This window comes from Alosa pseudoharengus, unplaced genomic scaffold (assembly GCF_046254945.1).
Source record: "Alosa pseudoharengus isolate Yale_2024_CS ecotype anadromous, Long Island Sound unplaced genomic scaffold, YU_APseudo_1.1 YU_APseudo_1.1_scf_1, whole genome shotgun sequence".
Taxonomy (NCBI): domain Eukaryota; kingdom Metazoa; phylum Chordata; class Actinopteri; order Clupeiformes; family Clupeidae; genus Alosa; species Alosa pseudoharengus.
In genome coordinates, this window is record NW_027468564.1 from 11327253 (window position 1) to 11347219 (window position 19967).

Genomic DNA, 19967 nt, shown 5'->3' on the forward strand with positions numbered 1-19967 from the left:
TGTTAAAAATGCTAACTAGCATGTTAGCATGCTAACTATGCTAACCATGTTACTTAGCTAACTTAGCTAATCATTTTTAGAAGTTTTGCTAAAAATGCTAACTAGCATGCTAACATGCTAACATGCTAACATGCTAACTATGCTAACCATGTGACTTAGCTAACTTAGCTAATCATTTTTAGCAGTTTTGCTAAAAATGCTAACTAGCATGCTAACTAGCATGCTAACATGCTAGCATGCTAACTATGCTAAACAAGTTACTTAGCTAACTTAGCTAACTAGCTACAGTGAGTAGGAGTCATAGTTGATGACAAGTAACAGTTACAATGGCTGAACAGTTAAAAAGTTCAGTAGTTTAAAGGGTTAAATTGTTTAACAGTGAAATATTGTAGTGAGGACTTTTATTTTGAAACAGTTTTTGGCAGAGGAAGCAGTTGAACAGGATGTGTAGTCTTAATAGGGCCAGTTTGTATGCTTAAAGCCTGAGAATGGCAGTTGGGCCAGCTGGCCTGAACACCTGCCATAAGATTCTAATTGCTGTGATGTCATAAAGGGCAATGTTAAGTCAATGGGAAAATTTTGATAGTTTTTAATTAATAGTTTAAAAAGTATAAAAGTTACAAAGTTGAAAAATACAAAGCCCACATGTCCTAATTAAGACCTACGCGTCAATGTTTGAATGAAGTTTCTACGTTAAACGGTTGAAGCTGCATTAACTGCGTTAGAAGACATGGAATAATAAGAACTAGAAAAGCATTTCCTGAAGGAAATACAGTGCATGAAAATGCAAAAAATATGATGTAAAATATCATACAGAGTAAAAACAAACTATATTGGTTGCTAGGTAGATGAGGTTTAATATAGTTGGAGTGACTGAACAGTTAAATAGGTGGATAGTTTATATGGTTAAATGATTTGCTTGGAAGATAAGGTTTAATATAGTTGGAATGATTGAACGGTTAAATAGGTGGACAATACTTAACTTAGTTAACTTAGCTAATGCATTTTTAGTAGTTAGCAATGCTAACATGCTAACTATGTTAACCATGTGACTTAGCTAATCTAGCTAATCATTTTTAGCAGTTTTGCTAACTATGCTAACTAGCATGCTAACATGTTAACATGCTAACTATGCTAACCATGTGACTTAGCTAACTTAGCTAATCATTTTTAGCAGTTTTGTAAAAAATGCTAACTAGCATGCTAACATGCTATCATGCTAACTATGCTAACCATGTGACTTAGCTAACTTAGCTAATCATTTTTAGCAGTTTTGTAAAAAATGCTAACTAGCATGCTAACATGCTAGCATGCTAACTATGCTAACCACGTGACTTAGCTAACTTAGCTAATCATTTTTAGTAGTTTAGCAAAAAATGCTAACTAGCATGCTAACATGCTAGCATGCTAACTATGCTAACCATGTGACTTAGCTAACTTAGCTAATCATTTTTAGTAGTTTAGCAAAAAATGCTAACTAGCATGCTAACATGCTAGCATGCTAACTATGCTAACCATGTGACTTAGCTAACTTAGCTAATCATTTTTAGCAGTTTTATAAAAAATGCTAACTAACATGCTAGCATGCTAACTATGCTAACCATGTGACTTAGCTAACTTAGCTAATCATTTTTAGCAGTTTTGAAAAAAATGCTAACTAGCATGCTAACATGCTAGCATGCTAACATGCTAACTATGCTAACCATGCTAACTAGCTACAGTGGGTAGGAGTCATAGTTGATGACAAGTAACAGTTACAATGGCTGAACAGTTAAAAAGTTCAGTAGTTTAAAGGGTTATATTGTTTAACAGTGAAATATTGTAGTGAGGACTTTTATTTTGAAACAGTTTTTGGCAGAGGAAGCAGTTGAACAGGATGTGTAGTCTTAATAGGGCCAGTTTGTATGCTTAAAGCCTGAGAATGGCAGTTGGGCCAGCTGGCCTGAACACCTGCCATAAGATTCTAATTGCTGTGATGTCATAAAGGGCAATGTTAAGTCAATGGGAAAATTTTGATAGTTTTTAATTAATAGTTTAAAAAGTATAAAAGTTACAAAGTTGAAAAATACAAAGCCCACATGTCCTAATTAAGACCTACGCGTCAATGTTTGAATGAAGTTTCTACGTTAAACGGTTGAAGCTGCATTAACTGCGTTAGAAGAAGAGGAATAATAAGAACTAGAAAAGCATTTCCTGAAGGAAATACAGTGCATGAAAATGCAAAAAATATGATGTAAAATATCATACAGAGTAAAAACAAACTATATTGGTTGCTAGGTAGATGAGGTTTAATATAGTTGGAGTGACTGAACAGTTAAATAGGTGGATAGTTTATATGGTTAAATGATTTGCTTGGAAGATAAGGTTTAATATAGTTGGAATGATTGAACGGTTAAATAGGTGGACAATACTTAACTTAGTTAACTTAGCTAATGCATTTTTAGTAGTTAGCAATGCTAACATGCTAACTATGTTAACCATGTGACTTAGCTAATCTAGCTAATCATTTTTAGCAGTTTTGCTAACTATGCTAACTAGCATGCTAACATGTTAACATGCTAACTATGCTAACCATGTGACTTAGCTAACTTAGCTAATCATTTTTAGCAGTTTTGTAAAAAATGCTAACTAGCATGCTAACATGCTAGCATGCTAACTATGCTAACCATGTGACTTAGCTAACTTAGCTAATCATTTTTAGCAGTTTTGTAAAAAATGCTAACTAGCATGCTAACATGTTAGCATGCTAACTATGCTAACCATGTGACTTAGCTAACTTAGCTAATCATTTTTAGCAGTTTTGTAAAAAATGCTAACTAGCATGCTAACATGCTAGCATGCTAACATGCTAGCATGCTAACTATGCTAACCATGCTAACTAGCTACAGTGGGTAGGAGTCATAGTTGATGACAAGTAACAGTTACAATGGCTGAACAGTTAAAAAGTTCAGTAGTTTAAAGGGTTAAATTGTTTAACAGTGAAATATTGTAGTGAGGACTTTTATTTTGAAACGGTTTTTGGCAGAGGAAGCAGTTGGACAGGATGTGTAGTCTTAATAGGGCCAGTTTGTATGCTTAAAGCCTGAGACTGGCAGTTGAAACAGGTGGCCCGAACACCTGCCGTAGGATTCTAATTGCTTAACGGCCGTATTGTGATGTCATAATCATAATGTTAAGTCAATGGGGAAATTTTGATTCGTTTTTAATTAATAGTTTAAAAAGTATAAAAGTTACAAAGTTGAAAAATACAAAGCTCACATGTCCTAAGTAAGACCTACGTAACATAGTTTGAATGAAGTTTCTACGTTAAACGGTTGAAGCTGCATTAACTGCGTTAGAAGACATGGAATAATAAGAACTAGAAAAGCATTTCCTGAAGGAAATACAGTGCATGAAAATGCAAAAAATATGATGTAAAATATCATACAGAGTAAAAACAAACTATATTGGTTGCTAGGTAGATGAGGTTTAATATAGTTGGAGTGACTGAACAGTTAAATAGGTGGATAGTTTATATGGTTAAATGATTTGCTTGGAAGATAAGGTTTAATATAGTTGGAATGATTGAACGGTTAAATAGGTGGACAATACTTAACTTAGTTAACTTAGCTAATGCATTTTTAGTAGTTAGCAATGCTAACATGCTAACTATGTTAACCATGTGACTTAGCTAATCTAGCTAATCATTTTTAGCAGTTTTGCTAACTATGCTAACTAGCATGCTAACATGTTAACATGCTAACTATGCTAACCATGTGACTTAGCTAACTTAGCTAATCATTTTTAGCAGTTTTGTAAAAAATGCTAACTAGCATGCTAACATGCTATCATGCTAACTATGCTAACCATGTGACTTAGCTAACTTAGCTAATCATTTTTAGCAGTTTTGTAAAAAATGCTAACTAGCATGCTAACATGCTAGCATGCTAACTATGCTAACCACGTGACTTAGCTAACTTAGCTAATCATTTTTAGTAGTTTAGCAAAAAATGCTAACTAGCATGCTAACATGCTAGCATGCTAACTATGCTAACCATGTGACTTAGCTAACTTAGCTAATCATTTTTAGTAGTTTAGCAAAAAATGCTAACTAGCATGCTAACATGCTAGCATGCTAACTATGCTAACCATGTGACTTAGCTAACTTAGCTAATCATTTTTAGCAGTTTTGCAAAAAATGCTAACTAACATGCTAGCATGCTAACTATGCTAACCATGTGACTTAGCTAACTTAGCTAATCATTTTTAGCAGTTTTGAAAAAAATGCTAACTAGCATGCTAACATGCTAGCATGCTAACATGCTAACTATGCTAACCATGCTAACTAGCTACAGTGGGTAGGAGTCATAGTTGATGACAAGTAACAGTTACAATGGCTGAACAGTTAAAAAGTTCAGTAGTTTAAAGGGTTATATTGTTTAACAGTGAAATATTGTAGTGAGGACTTTTATTTTGAAACAGTTTTTGGCAGAGGAAGCAGTTGAACAGGATGTGTAGTCTTAATAGGGCCAGTTTGTATGCTTAAAGCCTGAGAATGGCAGTTGGGCCAGCTGGCCTGAACACCTGCCATAAGATTCTAATTGCTGTGATGTCATAAAGGGCAATGTTAAGTCAATGGGAAAATTTTGATAGTTTTTAATTAATAGTTTAAAAAGTATAAAAGTTACAAAGTTGAAAAATACAAAGCCCACATGTCCTAATTAAGACCTACGCGTCAATGTTTGAATGAAGTTTCTACGTTAAACGGTTGAAGCTGCATTAACTGCGTTAGAAGAAGAGGAATAATAAGAACTAGAAAAGCATTTCCTGAAGGAAATACAGTGCATGAAAATGCAAAAAATATGATGTAAAATATCATACAGAGTAAAAACAAACTATATTGGTTGCTAGGTAGATGAGGTTTAATATAGTTGGAGTGACTGAACAGTTAAATAGGTGGATAGTTTATATGGTTAAATGATTTGCTTGGAAGATAAGGTTTAATATAGTTGGAATGATTGAACGGTTAAATAGGTGGACAATACTTAACTTAGTTAACTTAGCTAATGCATTTTTAGTAGTTAGCAATGCTAACATGCTAACTATGTTAACCATGTGACTTAGCTAATCTAGCTAATCATTTTTAGCAGTTTTGCTAACTATGCTAACTAGCATGCTAACATGTTAACATGCTAACTATGCTAACCATGTGACTTAGCTAACTTAGCTAATCATTTTTAGCAGTTTTGTAAAAAATGCTAACTAGCATGCTAACATGCTAGCATGCTAACTATGCTAACCATGTGACTTAGCTAACTTAGCTAATCATTTTTAGCAGTTTTGTAAAAAATGCTAACTAGCATGCTAACATGTTAGCATGCTAACTATGCTAACCATGTGACTTAGCTAACTTAGCTAATCATTTTTAGCAGTTTTGTAAAAAATGCTAACTAGCATGCTAACATGCTAGCATGCTAACATGCTAGCATGCTAACTATGCTAACCATGCTAACTAGCTACAGTGGGTAGGAGTCATAGTTGATGACAAGTAACAGTTACAATGGCTGAACAGTTAAAAAGTTCAGTAGTTTAAAGGGTTAAATTGTTTAACAGTGAAATATTGTAGTGAGGACTTTTATTTTGAAACGGTTTTTGGCAGAGGAAGCAGTTGGACAGGATGTGTAGTCTTAATAGGGCCAGTTTGTATGCTTAAAGCCTGAGACTGGCAGTTGAAACAGGTGGCCCGAACACCTGCCGTAGGATTCTAATTGCTTAACGGCCGTATTGTGATGTCATAATCATAATGTTAAGTCAATGGGGAAATTTTGATTCGTTTTTAATTAATAGTTTAAAAAGTATAAAAGTTACAAAGTTGAAAAATACAAAGCTCACATGTCCTAAGTAAGACCTACGTAACATAGTTTGAATGAAGTTTCTACGTTAAACGGTTGAAGCTGCATTAAGTGCGTTAGAAGAAGAATAATAATAACTAGAAAAGCATTTCCTGAAGGAAATACAGTGCATGAAAATGCAAAAAATATGATGTAAAATATCATACAGAGTAAAAACAAACTATATTGGTTGCTAGGTAGATGAGGTTTAATATAGTTGGAGTGACTGAACAGTTAAATAGGTGGATAGTTTATATGGTTAAATGATTTGCTTGGTACATAAGGTTTAATATAGTTGGAATGATAGAACGGTTAAATAGGTGGATAATACTTAACTTAGTGTACTTAGCTAATGTTTTCATTTTTAGTAGTTATGCTAACTAGCATGTTAGCAATGCTAACATGCTAACTATGTTAACCATGTTACTTAGCTAACTTAGCTAATCATTTTTAGTAGTTTTGCTAAAAATGCTAACTAGCATGCTAACATGTTAGTATGCTAACTATGCTAACCATGTGACTTAGCTAACTTAGCTAATCATTTTTAACAGTTTTGCTAAAAATGCTAACTAGCATGCTAACTAGCATGCTAACATGCTAGCATGCTAACTATGCTAACCATGTGACTTAGCTAACTTAGCTAATCATTTTTAGTAGTTTTGCAAAAAATGCTAACTAGCATGCTAACATGCTAGCATGCTAACTATGCTAACCATGTGACTTAGCTAACTTAGCTAATCATTTTTAGCAGTTTTATAAAAAATGCTAACTAGCATGCTAGCATGTTAGCATGCTAACTATGCTAACCATGTGACTTAGCTAACCTAGCTAATCATTTTTAGCAATTTTGTAAAAAATGCTAACTAGCATGCTAACATGCTAGCATGCTAACTATGCTAACCATGTGACTTAGCTAACTTAGCTAATCATTTTTAGCAGTTTTGCAAAAAATGCTAACTAGCATGCTAACATGCTAGCATGCTAACATGCTAACTATGCTAACTATGCTAACTAGCTACAGTGGGTAGGAGTCATAGTTGATGACAAGTAACAGTTACAATGGCTGAACAGTTAAAAAGTTCAGTAGTTTAAAGGGTTAAATTGTTTAACAGTGAAATATTGTAGTGATGACTTTTATTTTGAAACAGTTTTTGGCAGAGGAAGCAGTTGGACAGGATGTGTAGTCTTAATAGGGCCAGTTTGTATGCTTAAAGCCTGAGAATGGCAGTTGGTCCAGGTGGCCCGAACACCTGCCATAGGATTCTAATTGCTTAACTGCCGTATTGTGATGTCATAATCATAATGTTAAGTCAATGGGGAAATTTTGATTAGTTTTTAATTAATAGTTTAAAAAGTATAAAAGTTACAAAGTTGAAAAATACAAAGCTCACATGTCCTAAGTAAGACCTACGTAACATAGTTTGAATGAAGTTTCTACGTTAAACGGTTGAAGCTGCATTAGCTGCGTTAGAAGAAGAATAATAATAATAATAATAATAATAATAAAATGCCTTGGAATAACAGTACAGTGCATTTTCATGCACTGTAACTAGAAAAGCATTTCCTGAAGGAAATACAGTGCATGAAAATGCAAAAAATATGATGTAAAATATCATACAGAGTAAAAACAAACTATATTGGTTGCTAGGTAGATGAGGTTTAATATAGTTGGAGTGACTGAACAGTTAAATAGGTGGATAGTTTATATGGTTAAATGATTTGCTTGGAAGATAAGGTTTAATAAAGTTGGAATGATTGAACGGTTAAATAGGTGGACAATACTTAACTTAGTTAACTTAGCTAATGCATTTTTAGTAGTTAGCAATGCTAACATGCTAACTATGTTAACCATGTGACTTAGCTAATCTAGCTAATCATTTTTAGCAGTTTTGCTAACTATGCTAACTAGCATGCTAACATGTTAGCATGCTAACTATGCTAGCATGCTAACTATGCTAACCATGTGACTTAGCTAACTTAGCTAATAATTTTTAGCAGTTTTGTAAAAAATGCTAACTAGCATGCTAACATGTTAGCATGCTAACTATGCTAACCATGTGACTTAGCTAACTTAGCTAATCATTTTTAGCAGTTTTGTAAAAAATGCTAACTAGCATGCTAACATGCTAGCATGCTAACTATGCTAACCATATGACTTAGCTAACTTAGCTAATCATTTTTAGCAGTTTTGTAAAAAATGCTAACTAGCATGCTAACATGTTAGCATGCTAACTATGCTAACCATGTGACTTAGCTAACTTAGCTAATCATTTTTAGCAGTTTTGTAAAAAATGCTAACTAGCATGCTAACATGTTAGCATGCTAACTATGCTAACCATGTGACTTAGCTAACTTAGCTAATCATTTTTAGCAGTTTTGTAAAAAATGCTAACTAGCATGCTAACATGCTAGCATGCTAACATGCTAGCATGCTAACATGCTAGCATGCTAACTATGCTAACCATGCTAACTAGCTACAGTGGGTAGGAGTCATAGTTGATGACAAGTAACAGTTACAATGGCTGAACAGTTAAAAAGTTCAGTAGTTTAAAGGGTTAAATTGTTTAACAGTGAAATATTGTAGTGAGGACTTTTATTTTGAAACAGTTTTTGGCAGAGGAAGCAGTTGAACAGGATGTGTAGTCTTAATAGGGCCAGTTTGTATGCTTAAAGCCTGAGACTGGCAGTTGAAACAGGTGGCCCGAACACCTGCCATAGGATTCTAATTGCTTAACGGCCGTATTGTGATGTCATAATCATAATGTTAAGTCAATGGGGAAATTTTTATTAGTTTTTAATTAATAGTTTAAAAAGTATAAAAGTTACAAAGTTGAAAAATACAAAGCTCACATGTCCTAATTAAGACCTACGTAACATAGTTTGAATGAAGTTTCTACGTTAAACGGTTGAAGCTGCATTAAGTGCGTTAGAAGAAGAATAATAATAACTAGAAAAGCATTTCCTGAAGGAAATACAGTGCATGAAAATGCAAAAAATATGATGTAAAATATCATACAGAGTAAAAACAAACTATATTGGTTGCTAGGTAGATGAGGTTTAATATAGTTGGAGTGACTGAACAGTTAAATAGGTGGATAGTTTATATGGTTAAATGATTTGCTTGGAAGATAAGGTTTAATAAAGTTGGAATGATTGAACGGTTAAATAGGTGGACAATACTTAACTTAGTTAACTTAGCTAATGCATTTTTAGTAGTTAGCAATGCTAACATGCTAACTATGTTAACCATGTGACTTAGCTAATCTAGCTAATCATTTTTAGCAGTTTTGCTAACTATGCTAACTAGCATGCTAACATGTTAGCATGCTAACTATGCTAGCATGCTAACTATGCTAACCATGTGACTTAGCTAACTTAGCTAATCATTTTTAGCAGTTTTGTAAAAAATGCTAACTAGCATGCTAACATGTTAGCATGCTAACTATGCTAACCATGTGACTTAGCTAACTTAGCTAATCATTTTTAGCAGTTTTGTAAAAAATGCTAACTAGCATGTTAGCATGCTAACTATGCTAACCATATGACTTAGCTAACTTAGCTAATCATTTTTAGCAGTTTTGTAAAAAATGCTAACTAGCATGCTAACATGTTAGCATGCTAACTATGCTAACCATGTGACTTAGCTAACTTAGCTAATCATTTTTAGCAGTTTTGTAAAAAATGCTAACTAGCATGCTAACATGTTAGCATGCTAACTATGCTAACCATGTGACTTAGCTAACTTAGCTAATCATTTTTAGCAGTTTTGTAAAAAATGCTAACTAGCATGCTAACATGCTAACATGCTAGCATGCTAACTATGCTAACCATGCTAACTAGCTACAGTGGGTAGGAGTCATAGTTGATGACAAGTAACAGTTACAATGGCTGAACAGTTAAAAAGTTCAGTAGTTTAAAGGGTTAAATTGTTTAACAGTGAAATATTGTAGTGAGGACTTTTATTTTGAAACAGTTTTTGGCAGAGGAAGCAGTTGAACAGGATGTGTAGTCTTAATAGGGCCAGTTTGTATGCTTAAAGCCTGAGACTGGCAGTTGAAACAGGTGGCCCGAACACCTGCCATAGGATTCTAATTGCTTAACGGCCGTATTGTGATGTCATAATCATAATGTTAAGTCAATGGGGAAATTTTGATTAGTTTTTAATTAATAGTTTAAAAAGTATAAAAGTTACAAAGTTGAAAAATACAAAGCTCACATGTCCTAATTAAGACCTACGTAACATAGTTTGAATGAAGTTTCTACGTTAAACGGTTGAAGCTGCATTAAGTGCGTTAGAAGAAGAATAATAATAATAATAATAATAATAATAAAATGCCTTGGAATAACAGTACAGTGCATTTTCATGCACTGTAATAATAATAATAATAATAAAATGCCTTGGAATAACAGTACAGTGCATTTTCATGCACTGTAATAATAGCAGCACTACTAGTAGTAGCCTACAGGTGGGGCGTCATTGTCATGGTCATTATCATTTTTCTGCATGGGTATCAGAGTGTTATTTGATGATATCACAAACAAGTACAAATAATGTACTGCTGTCATATAGCCTACTGCTCTTTCTCTCTTGAAATGCCCTACTTCCATGTTAGTTTTTCTGCTTCTTTCTTTCCTGAGGATGGTTTGTAGTGCTAGGTTTAATCAATTTATCATATTATAGAGATATTGCTTATTACACATTGTTGAAGACAACTGGATGTGAATATCTTTTTTGTAATTTTCCCTTCCTACCTAAAACATCTGGGGGGCCGTATTAAACCTGCTGGCGGGCCTGATCTGATCCCGGGCCTTACGTATATTTGACACCCCTGCTTAGACAGTCTTTTTCACAATTTTTTGTATACAGAAGTCAGTCAGTCAGACTTTACATTTCGTCTGACATTCATTTTGACATTTAATTTGTAAATGAAAATATTCAGGTAAAATAAAATATATTCCTTTTAAAGGGCCCTATCCTCCATTGGGGCCCTAGTAATCAGACCCACTTTCCCCCCAGTCCGACGCCCTTGGATCTGCTGAACTCCTTTCCAACACTTTCAGTTTCTCTCTGAAACTCAACATGGGCCTGCCTGCCACAGCTGCCTGTGAGCAGCTTTTCAGTTGTGCTGGATTACTGTTCACTGCAAAGGGAGCAAGGATGAGCGTGGTTTTTCACATAGATCTCCGTTTCCCGAGGTCACCGACATCGAGTAGGCTGCTGTGGTACAAAAAACCCCCGACAACAATCGGTTTTACCTAGCTCCAGTAGCTGCAGCCAGCAGTTAAGGCAGCCAGGCAGCTACAGCGCTACACTCTGGGGCCATGAACATGGGGGCTCACGGACATGCCCCCAGAGTGTAGCGCTGTAGCTGCCTGGCTGTATTAGGTGTACATGCCCCCAGAGTGTAGCGCTGTAGCTGCCTGGCTGTATTAGGTGTACATGCCCCCAGAGTGTAGCGCTGTAGCTGCCTGGCTGCTTTAGCTCCTGGCTGCAGCAACTTCAGCTAGGTAAAACCGATTGTTTTGGGGGATTTTTTGTTTCGCCCCCCCCTCCAAAAAAAAGTAACTAAACTTTTACTTAAAGTACATTTTAAATGAACTACTTTTTACTTTTACTTGAGTACATTTTCAGATCGGTAATTTAACTTGTACTTGAGTAATATTTCATCAAAGTATTGGTACTTTTACTTGAGTACAAGAGATAGGACCACTATCACATCACTGATAATAGGGATGTACAAGAGTTGAATTCACAATGAGTAATGATATACTGCACATTTCAGATATTTTTCTGCATATTTTTGGATATTTTCTGCATATTTAAACTGTGTGATTTGATAATTTCTGCATAATAACAAAATAATAACGAATTTAATGATAACAAAATAATAACAACATTGTCTAATACCTATACTTTATTAGCCTGGGAAAAACCCAGACGTACTTCTGGCAAATTCGAGATTCGCTCACAAAGGCCTCATAAAAAAGAAAAAGAAAGAAAAATAGAGGAGAAAAAAGTTTGACATAAAATAAATTCAATTCATTGAATGTTGAATGAATAAATACTTTCTTGTTTTTTTTTAGCTAATTAATGATTGTTGTATGTTTGATTGGTGCCAACATATACTTTTACAACATATACAGTGACTAACATAAGTGTGTGTTTTATTCTTTTATGTTTTGCTTTTTGTTATTTGTTCATTGTTTGTTGTCTGTCTTGTATGTCTTGGTGTCATGGGTGTGATGGTGATTGCGCTGCTCCGTGGCATCTTTTGCCCTGTGTGTCATGTAGTTGCCATGGCACCACAAATATCTGCCTCTGTGTCTTTGTGCACTTTGTTTTGTTTTTGTTTGTAAACTAATTTTATGTTTTTTTATTATTGTATGTCATGCACATTGAGACCAAAGCAAATTCCTTGTAGGTGAAAACCTACTTGGCAATAAACCTGATTCTGATTCTGATTATCTAACAACAACAAAAATCCCTATATGGTTATTTCCTGGAAGTATTACCTGAAATTGGTTATAACGGTTCTTACAAATGAAGATGGGTATTTTTCCTTGAAGATGCCGTCACTCTGCAGGATCAAGACAACTGACGGTTACCTTTAAAGTTCACATAGGCACATTCCATATTTTTCAACTTATATATAGTTCAACTGGACTATAAGTCACATTTATTTAGAAATGTATTTAACAAAATCCAAGACCACACTGCAAAAACTGCTTACTAATTACTACTTACTTAACTACTTACAGTGTTATTAATGTTGCCTTTATGTCCATCTGATACAGTGTTATAACACGTTATTGTCACCTTTATCTCAGTCTGATGAAGGTCAACTCACCACATTTACTGCTCCGTTTCCCAGGAAAAACAGAGAGATGTCACTGTCAAGGGCCGAGGAAAACTGTGATAAGACAAACTGTGAGAAGACCCTGGCTTGAATGACCGCCCGGAGGGAGACAATTGGAGCTGGTAGTAGGCCTGTGGGAATTCAATAAACATCATCAAGCAAACAAACAGAACTTGAGCACTATAAATACAGCAAAAAAATCTAACTAAGTATTATTAATCTTATTAACCTCAATGTGTAGCACCCACCTGGGTGATGCACGGCAGCCATTATGCGCCAGAATGCTCACCACACACCAGCTTGAGGTGGAGAATGAGGGGGTGGAGCCAGATTACTTTGGCCAGGACACCAGGGAACCCCTCACTCTCTATGGTAAGTACTGTACTATTGGATCTTTAATGACTACAGTTAATCAGGGCCTCAGTTTAACGTCTCATCATAAGGATGGCATTTCCAGACAATGTGTCAGGAGTGTGAGTACCTTCACTTTGACTTTTTTTGTCTTCCCTGTCCAGTTCCAGTTCTGGGTTTGTTTGTTTGTTGTTTTTCACTCCATGTGCTGGTTGTCATGTGAACCTCACCTATCTCCGATTATTTGGTGTACTTCCTGTCACTGTCCTTTTTCTGTCACTTGTTTGTTTTTCATTTGGTTGAACAACTCTGTATATTTAAACCCCAGTTTAATGAATAGAAAGAAAGTGTGATCCCAGTTTGTGAGTAGAAAGAACGTTTAGTGCTATGTGGTGATTTCTGTGTTTAGTGATTCTTGACTTTTGCCTGTTCTGTTTGACCCTGTTTACGTGCCTGGATTATCTGCCTGCACTGCAAAAACTGCTTATCTAACAAAATCTCACCAAGTGTTATTAATCTTATATCAAGATAAAAAAAACTAGTTGGTATTGTTTTCAGTATAAAGAGACTTACCTAGCGCTTCCTTGTGAAAACATTTGACTTAATTTAAAAAAAGTTTGACTTATTTTAAGACATCTCATCCTGAAAACAAGCAAATTTGGCTGCCAGTGCGTTAAGCAAATGTGTCCTAGAAACAAGCAAATTTGGCTGCCAGTGCGTTGAGCAAATTTGTCTTGATAAGACTCCTTAAAATAAGTCAAAATCTTCTTAAATTAAGTCAAAATCTTCTTTTGAGAGGGCGCTAGGTAAGTCTTTTAATACTAAAAACAATACCAAATAGATTTTTTAATCTTAATATAAGATTAATAACACTTGGTTAGATTTCATTTTTTGCAGTGTGTGCCTGGATTATCTGCCAGTGTTTGGATGATCTGCCTGTGTCTGCTCTTCTGGTTGCTGAACCCACTTGCCTGTTGGATTGGACTGTTTGCCCAATAGCATTTGTCACTGCAACACCTTTTTTTACCTGCTTTGAGGTTAGGAGGCCCCCCAATAGCCTCCCCACCAGAGGTGTAAAAGTCCCGCTTCAGAAAGTTAAAGTCCCGCCACATACACTACTAGTCAATAGTTTTAGAACACCCCAATTTTTCAATGAGGTTCAAGTCTGTGGACTGTGCTGACCACTCCATGTTTTCGAGCTTATCATCTTGAGTTTCCCCTTGGGGATCAAGTACCTATCTATCTATCTATCTATCTATCTATCTTCTTATTTTTCAAAATTGCTGCTGCGAGCAGGAATCGAACCCCTGTCTCCTGCATCCTAGAGTGACCTGTTACTGACTGAGCTACAATTTCCATAATCTTTGTTAAGTGAATGCATAAAATAGTTTGTCAGTTTGTCAGCAGTCTAAAGATATTATGCCGGTTTGTATATGCTTGTGTAATATGCTTGTTAGTAACTTAAAAGGCTGCTTATTAACACTTACACACTGCAAAAAATGAAATCTAACCAAGTGTTATTAATCTTATATTAAGATTAAAAAATCTATTTGGTATTGTTTTTAGTATGAAAAGACTTACCTAGCGCCCTCTCAAAAGAACATTTTGACTTAATTTAAGAAGATTTTGACTTATTTTAAGGAGTCTTATCAAGACAAATTTGCTCAACGCACTGGCAGCCAAATTTGCTTGTTTTTAGGACACATTTGCTTAACGCACTGGCAGCCAAATTTGCTTGTTTTCAAGATGAGATGTCTTAAAATAAGTCAAACTTTTTTTAAATTAAGTCAAATGTTTTCACAAGGAAGCGCTAGGTAAGTCTCTTTATACTGAAAACAATACCAACTAGTTTTTTTATCTTGATATAAGATTAATAACACTTGGTGAGATTTTGTTAGATAAGCAGTTTTTGCAGTGCAAGCTGCATGTTAACAGTTAGTTTTATTAAAGGATAACAACAGTTAACTAACTGTTAGTAATGAATTGTCAATCTTCTTAAATTATGTCAAAATGATCTTCCAAGAGAACCCTAGGCAAGTCTCTTACTAAAAATAATAGCAAAGAGATGTTTTGATCGTAATATAAGATCAATAACACTTGGTTAGATTTTATTTTTTATAAAAAAACAAAAAATATTCCCCTGATCTAAACTCCATAGAAAAACAGTGGGGTGAGTCAAAAAAGAGAATGCACAAGTGTGGACCTCAGAATCTGGATGATCTGGGGAGATTTTGTAAAGACGAATGGTCTTAAATCCCTTGCTTTGAATTCTCCAACTTTATGGGGTGTTATAGGAGAATAATACAAGCTGGTTTATTGGTAAAGGGAGGCTTAAGAAGGTATTACAAGCAGGGGTGCCAATAATTGTGAGCAACATGTTTTAGTTGTATTTATTTATACTTTATGAGATTTTTTTGAGATAAATTTGCTTCCCTGGATTTTTCCAATTTTTTTCATTGTGAGATTACAATAAATCACCAACAAATTATTTTTTATACCAGTTTTAGTCAACTTTAGCAGAGGTGCCAATAATTCTGGAGGGTACTGTATGTGCATATATGTGTACTACCTAGAATTAAACTACTCACGTGTGACAGTGTTGACAGTGATGTTGGTTATCTTTCCGCTTAGAGCGTTCTTGATGGCTGAACTTGCAGGGGGCAGATCGGGGGATGTAGTGTTGAAAAACAGCAGCAACTTCACCTCACTGGACTCTGTAGTCAGCCCGCTGAGGTTAGGGTCAAGGGGTCAAAGGGGAGAGGTCAGATGTATGCCATCTAAATCAATATAATATATTGAGTTAAGTCAAAGATCACTGAAGGATTTTGATTTGGTTTTGCAAATTATGCACTATTTGATTCATTATTGATATCCGTATGTAATTATTTTTTAAATTTATTTTTATTGTCTTTAAAATTGCTTAAGATATTGAATGATGCTGGTATAACAGGGTCATATAAGGGGTTGGTATAGTAACCACCAGGTGAGTGAGGACCCCCACGGTTGCTCTGTGAATAAAAAATGATTACACATTGCACTGATTACACATTTTTTATTGTAGTCTCGGCTGATTATAGTTACTTGGTTTTTGTAATCTGATTACGTAATCCAGATTACATCTAATCCATTACTACCCAGCCCTGCTGAAGATCAGAATACAGGTGGAACCGGTTCTGTGGTTACTCAGCAACATTGCTCAAAATGTTGTCCCATGTATCATAACCTACTAAGCCTCCTTCAAAATGTGTTTGAAAAAAAAAAAGCAAAGTGATATAAAAATTATCGCAAAATATGTTCACTATATCCTGGAACTGTGATATTAATAATTTGGAATGTTATCATACCTGATATCAATTAGAATTGTCTGCAGAAACACTGAAGGAAACTCCTCTCGCATGATCTGGTTAGTCTGAGAGAGGAAGAGGCAACACCAGTCAGGTTTCATTTAGATAAGGCATTATGTGATACAAGCAGTCCGATTTCATTTAGATAAGGCATTATGTGATACAAGCAGTCCGATTTTATTTAGATAAGGCATCATGTGATACAAGCAGTCCGATTTCATTTAGATAAGGCATCATGTGATACAAGCAGTCCGATTTTATTTAGATAAGGCATTATGTGATACAAGCAGTCCGATTTTATTTAGATAAGGCATTATGTGATACAAGCAGTCCGATTTTATTTAGATAAGGCATCATGTGATACAAGGAGTCCGATTTCATTTAGATAAGGCATTATGCGATACAAGCAGTCCGATTTCATTTAGATAAGGCATTAGATAGATAGATAGATAGATAGATACTTTATTGATCCTTAAGGGGAAATTCAATGCATTCGTAATACAAGCAGTCAGGTTTCATTTAGATAAGGCATCATGTGATACAAGCAGTCCGATTTCATTTCAGGCCCAAAAAAGGCCCAAACACAAATGATCACATTCAAAAAGTGGCGTATCACGTGAACAATGATCATATTCCGAAATGACGTATCCCCACTATCGCTGATACAACCTTTAACATGGATGATTAGGTTTACAATGTGATTAAGGGTAGTTAATATGGGGCTGCCATGGCCTACTGGTTAGCTCTTCGGACTTGTAACCGGAGGGTTGCTGGTTCAAACCCCGACCAGTAGGCACGGCTGAAGTGCCCTTGAGCAAGGCACCTAACCTGTTGTTGCAGGCAGCTCACTGCGCCGGAATTAGTGTGTGCTTCACCTCACTGTGTGCTGAGTGTGTTTCACTAATTCACGGATTGGGATAAATGCAGAGACCAAATTTCCCTCACGGGAAAAAAAAAAATATCTTAATATCTCATGAATCAACAGGAATTCACATAAGTTCATAGTCTGTCATCTGTGACAGCATTAGGTACGGTGGGCACATCATTATGAATCATGATTTATTAAGCATGATCATGATTATTTTTTTTCTGCCAAAAATGTGGTCATCACTGCTGAAATTCTGATTTGAACACAACTTTGCAGTTCTCTAAACACGTGTCATTATTCAACACTTTAGTTGAGGGGCCACAGACATTATGAGCTCATGATTATGTAATCATGATGATCATGCTTAAGAAATCATAAATTATAATGATGTACCCATTGTGTCTAATGGTTTAGTTGATATGTTGTTCATGCATGAGGTCATGAATGAGAGACTATGAACTATCAATTCCTGATAATTCATAAGATATAAATGAATGAAGTAATGCATAAATCATAAATTAATTCATGCATGAATTCATGATAATTCACCGCGAGTGTTTAGTGTTAGTTGGTCACTGCGTTGAATAGATGAACAGTGCATTTAATGTTTCTGAACCAGAAACACCAATCAGAATAAAATACTGATCTTAGCTCATCAGCGTTGATGAACTATGTACTATGTACAATCAAATGGAAAACAACTGTGAAAAAACATGATGAAGTTTAACACATCTTAGTGAATGAATCAGAAATAAATGTTTGAGCGTACCTTTCCAACAATCCGGCTCTCCTCTGTGACGAATGCAATGCTTAGTGGGTTGTCTAGTTTCCTTCCTATGGCACCCTCGACTTGAAATCGGGTTGAAGACGCTAATGCTTAGGTAGGCCAAACACACACACACACACACACACACACACACATACACACACACACACAGTACTTATAGTAATTTATTCACAACTCGGACACTAGTGGCCCCCATTTGGCCCTTACCCAACCTCCACACTGATCAGTTTTCAAATATCATTAAAACAGTTTTTTTTTTACATTGCAATAAAAAAACTAACTAACCAAGTGTTATCAATGTTATATTAAATGATATATTAAAATACAAAAAAGACACCTCTCTCATAACTTAATTTTGACTTAATTTAACAAGAGTTTGACCTATTTAAGGTACTACTTAAGACAAACTTACTTAATGCATTGGCAACTAATTTTGCTTGTTTTTTAAATATGTCTTAAAATAAGGCAAACCCTTATTGAATTAAGTCAAATGATGTTATGAGAAAGTGCTACTTTAGATAAGCAGTTTTTGCAGTGTACTATGTCTGAACCAGATCTTAATTGTAATGATACAGACTACCACTAGAGGGCGCAGCCTTAGCTAAAAAGCTTAGCGGCCCGAGGCCTTCTTCACTACAGCCATGAGGGAAGAGATACAGCAATGAGTAGTTTAAAAAAAAAAAGAGGAACTCAGTCAAGAGAATTGCTCCTTTGGGGGGGGCGCTGTGGCACAAGTGTCACCGCCATACCACATTAGCTACCCACAGGGGGTTCGATTCTGACCTACGGACACTTCCTGATCCCACCCCATCTCTGTCTCCCGCTCACTTCCTGATCCCACCCCATCTCTGTCTCCCGCTCACTTCCTGATCCCACCCCATCTCTGTCTCCCACTCACTTCCTGATCCCACCCCATCTCTGTCTCCCACTCACTTCCTGATCCCACCCCATCTCTGTCTCCCACTCATTTCCTGCCTTTCTCCACTTTCCTATCAGCATAAACACCCCCCACCCCCCACTCGAAACAAGAGAGGATTGCACCTTTAAAATCAAGATGGAAAAAAAACACATAATCTGTTCACATAATGCGAAATAACCGCCCTCCACTTTTTTTGTCGACCTAAACAAAAAAATATATATTTTGCACCAATAATAAAAAAAAAAAACTAAAGTCAAATGATTTTATGAGAAAGCGCTAAATCTCTTTATACTGAAAACAATACCAACAACATTGTCTGATCTTGATATAACAATAATAACAATTGGTTATTAATAAATTATGATCAACTTCATGAGAGTAAGGGTTAGATCACATCTGACTCTGATATGCATACAGTTAACCCTTTCAATCTTCAACGTTTCCCATCCCTGTTTAAGGTGGAGGTTTTTTTTAGTTATCCAGTGGGATAAAGGACTGACCCTTTAAATTGTTTGTCCATTTGCACATATCACCCCTTAGAAAAATAAAATGTTTGTGGCAGATTTGCAGCAAACTTGTTTGTGATTTTGTCTGGTGACATTGTGAAAATGTCACCAGAAGTTTGCCAGTGTTGGTCGCTAGAGGCAAACAGTGATTTGCCACCAGACTTAGCCAATAATGGCAAACTTCCAGTGAACTTCTGGTGACAAACATAATTTGCATAATGACATTGCTGCAAATTTGCTGCAACATTGGCAAAAGTTAACCGCAACTGTTTGCCAGAAACCTAATTTGCATGTAAAAAAATATGACCCTGCCGCAAATTTGCGGCAACTTCGCCAGAAGCCTGAAATTTTTGTAAGGGACATAAGCCCCTAAAATTCACATTTAATACACAGAAGCACACACACATGTGCACGCACACACACACACACACACACACACACACAGGGGCACTGCTAGAAAATTTG

At 35.6% G+C, this 19967-nt stretch overlaps 1 protein-coding gene across 1 annotated transcript in view; it reads right to left on the reverse strand.

Annotated features, from left to right (window-relative positions):
• LOC143136472 (uncharacterized) overlaps positions 1-16475 on the reverse strand; it is a 47486-nt gene extending 31011 nt beyond the window's left edge. The window contains exons 1-4 of the mRNA XM_076297474.1: positions 16423-16475; positions 15667-15806; positions 12719-12858; positions 12384-12448 (exon numbers count right to left, since the gene is read on the reverse strand). Coding sequence (XP_076153589.1) covers positions 12384-12448; positions 12719-12858; positions 15667-15806; positions 16423-16475 — 398 coding nt within the window. The remainder of the gene's footprint in view (positions 1-12383; positions 12449-12718; positions 12859-15666; positions 15807-16422) is intronic.
• Positions 16476-19967: the final 3492 nt, after the last annotated feature.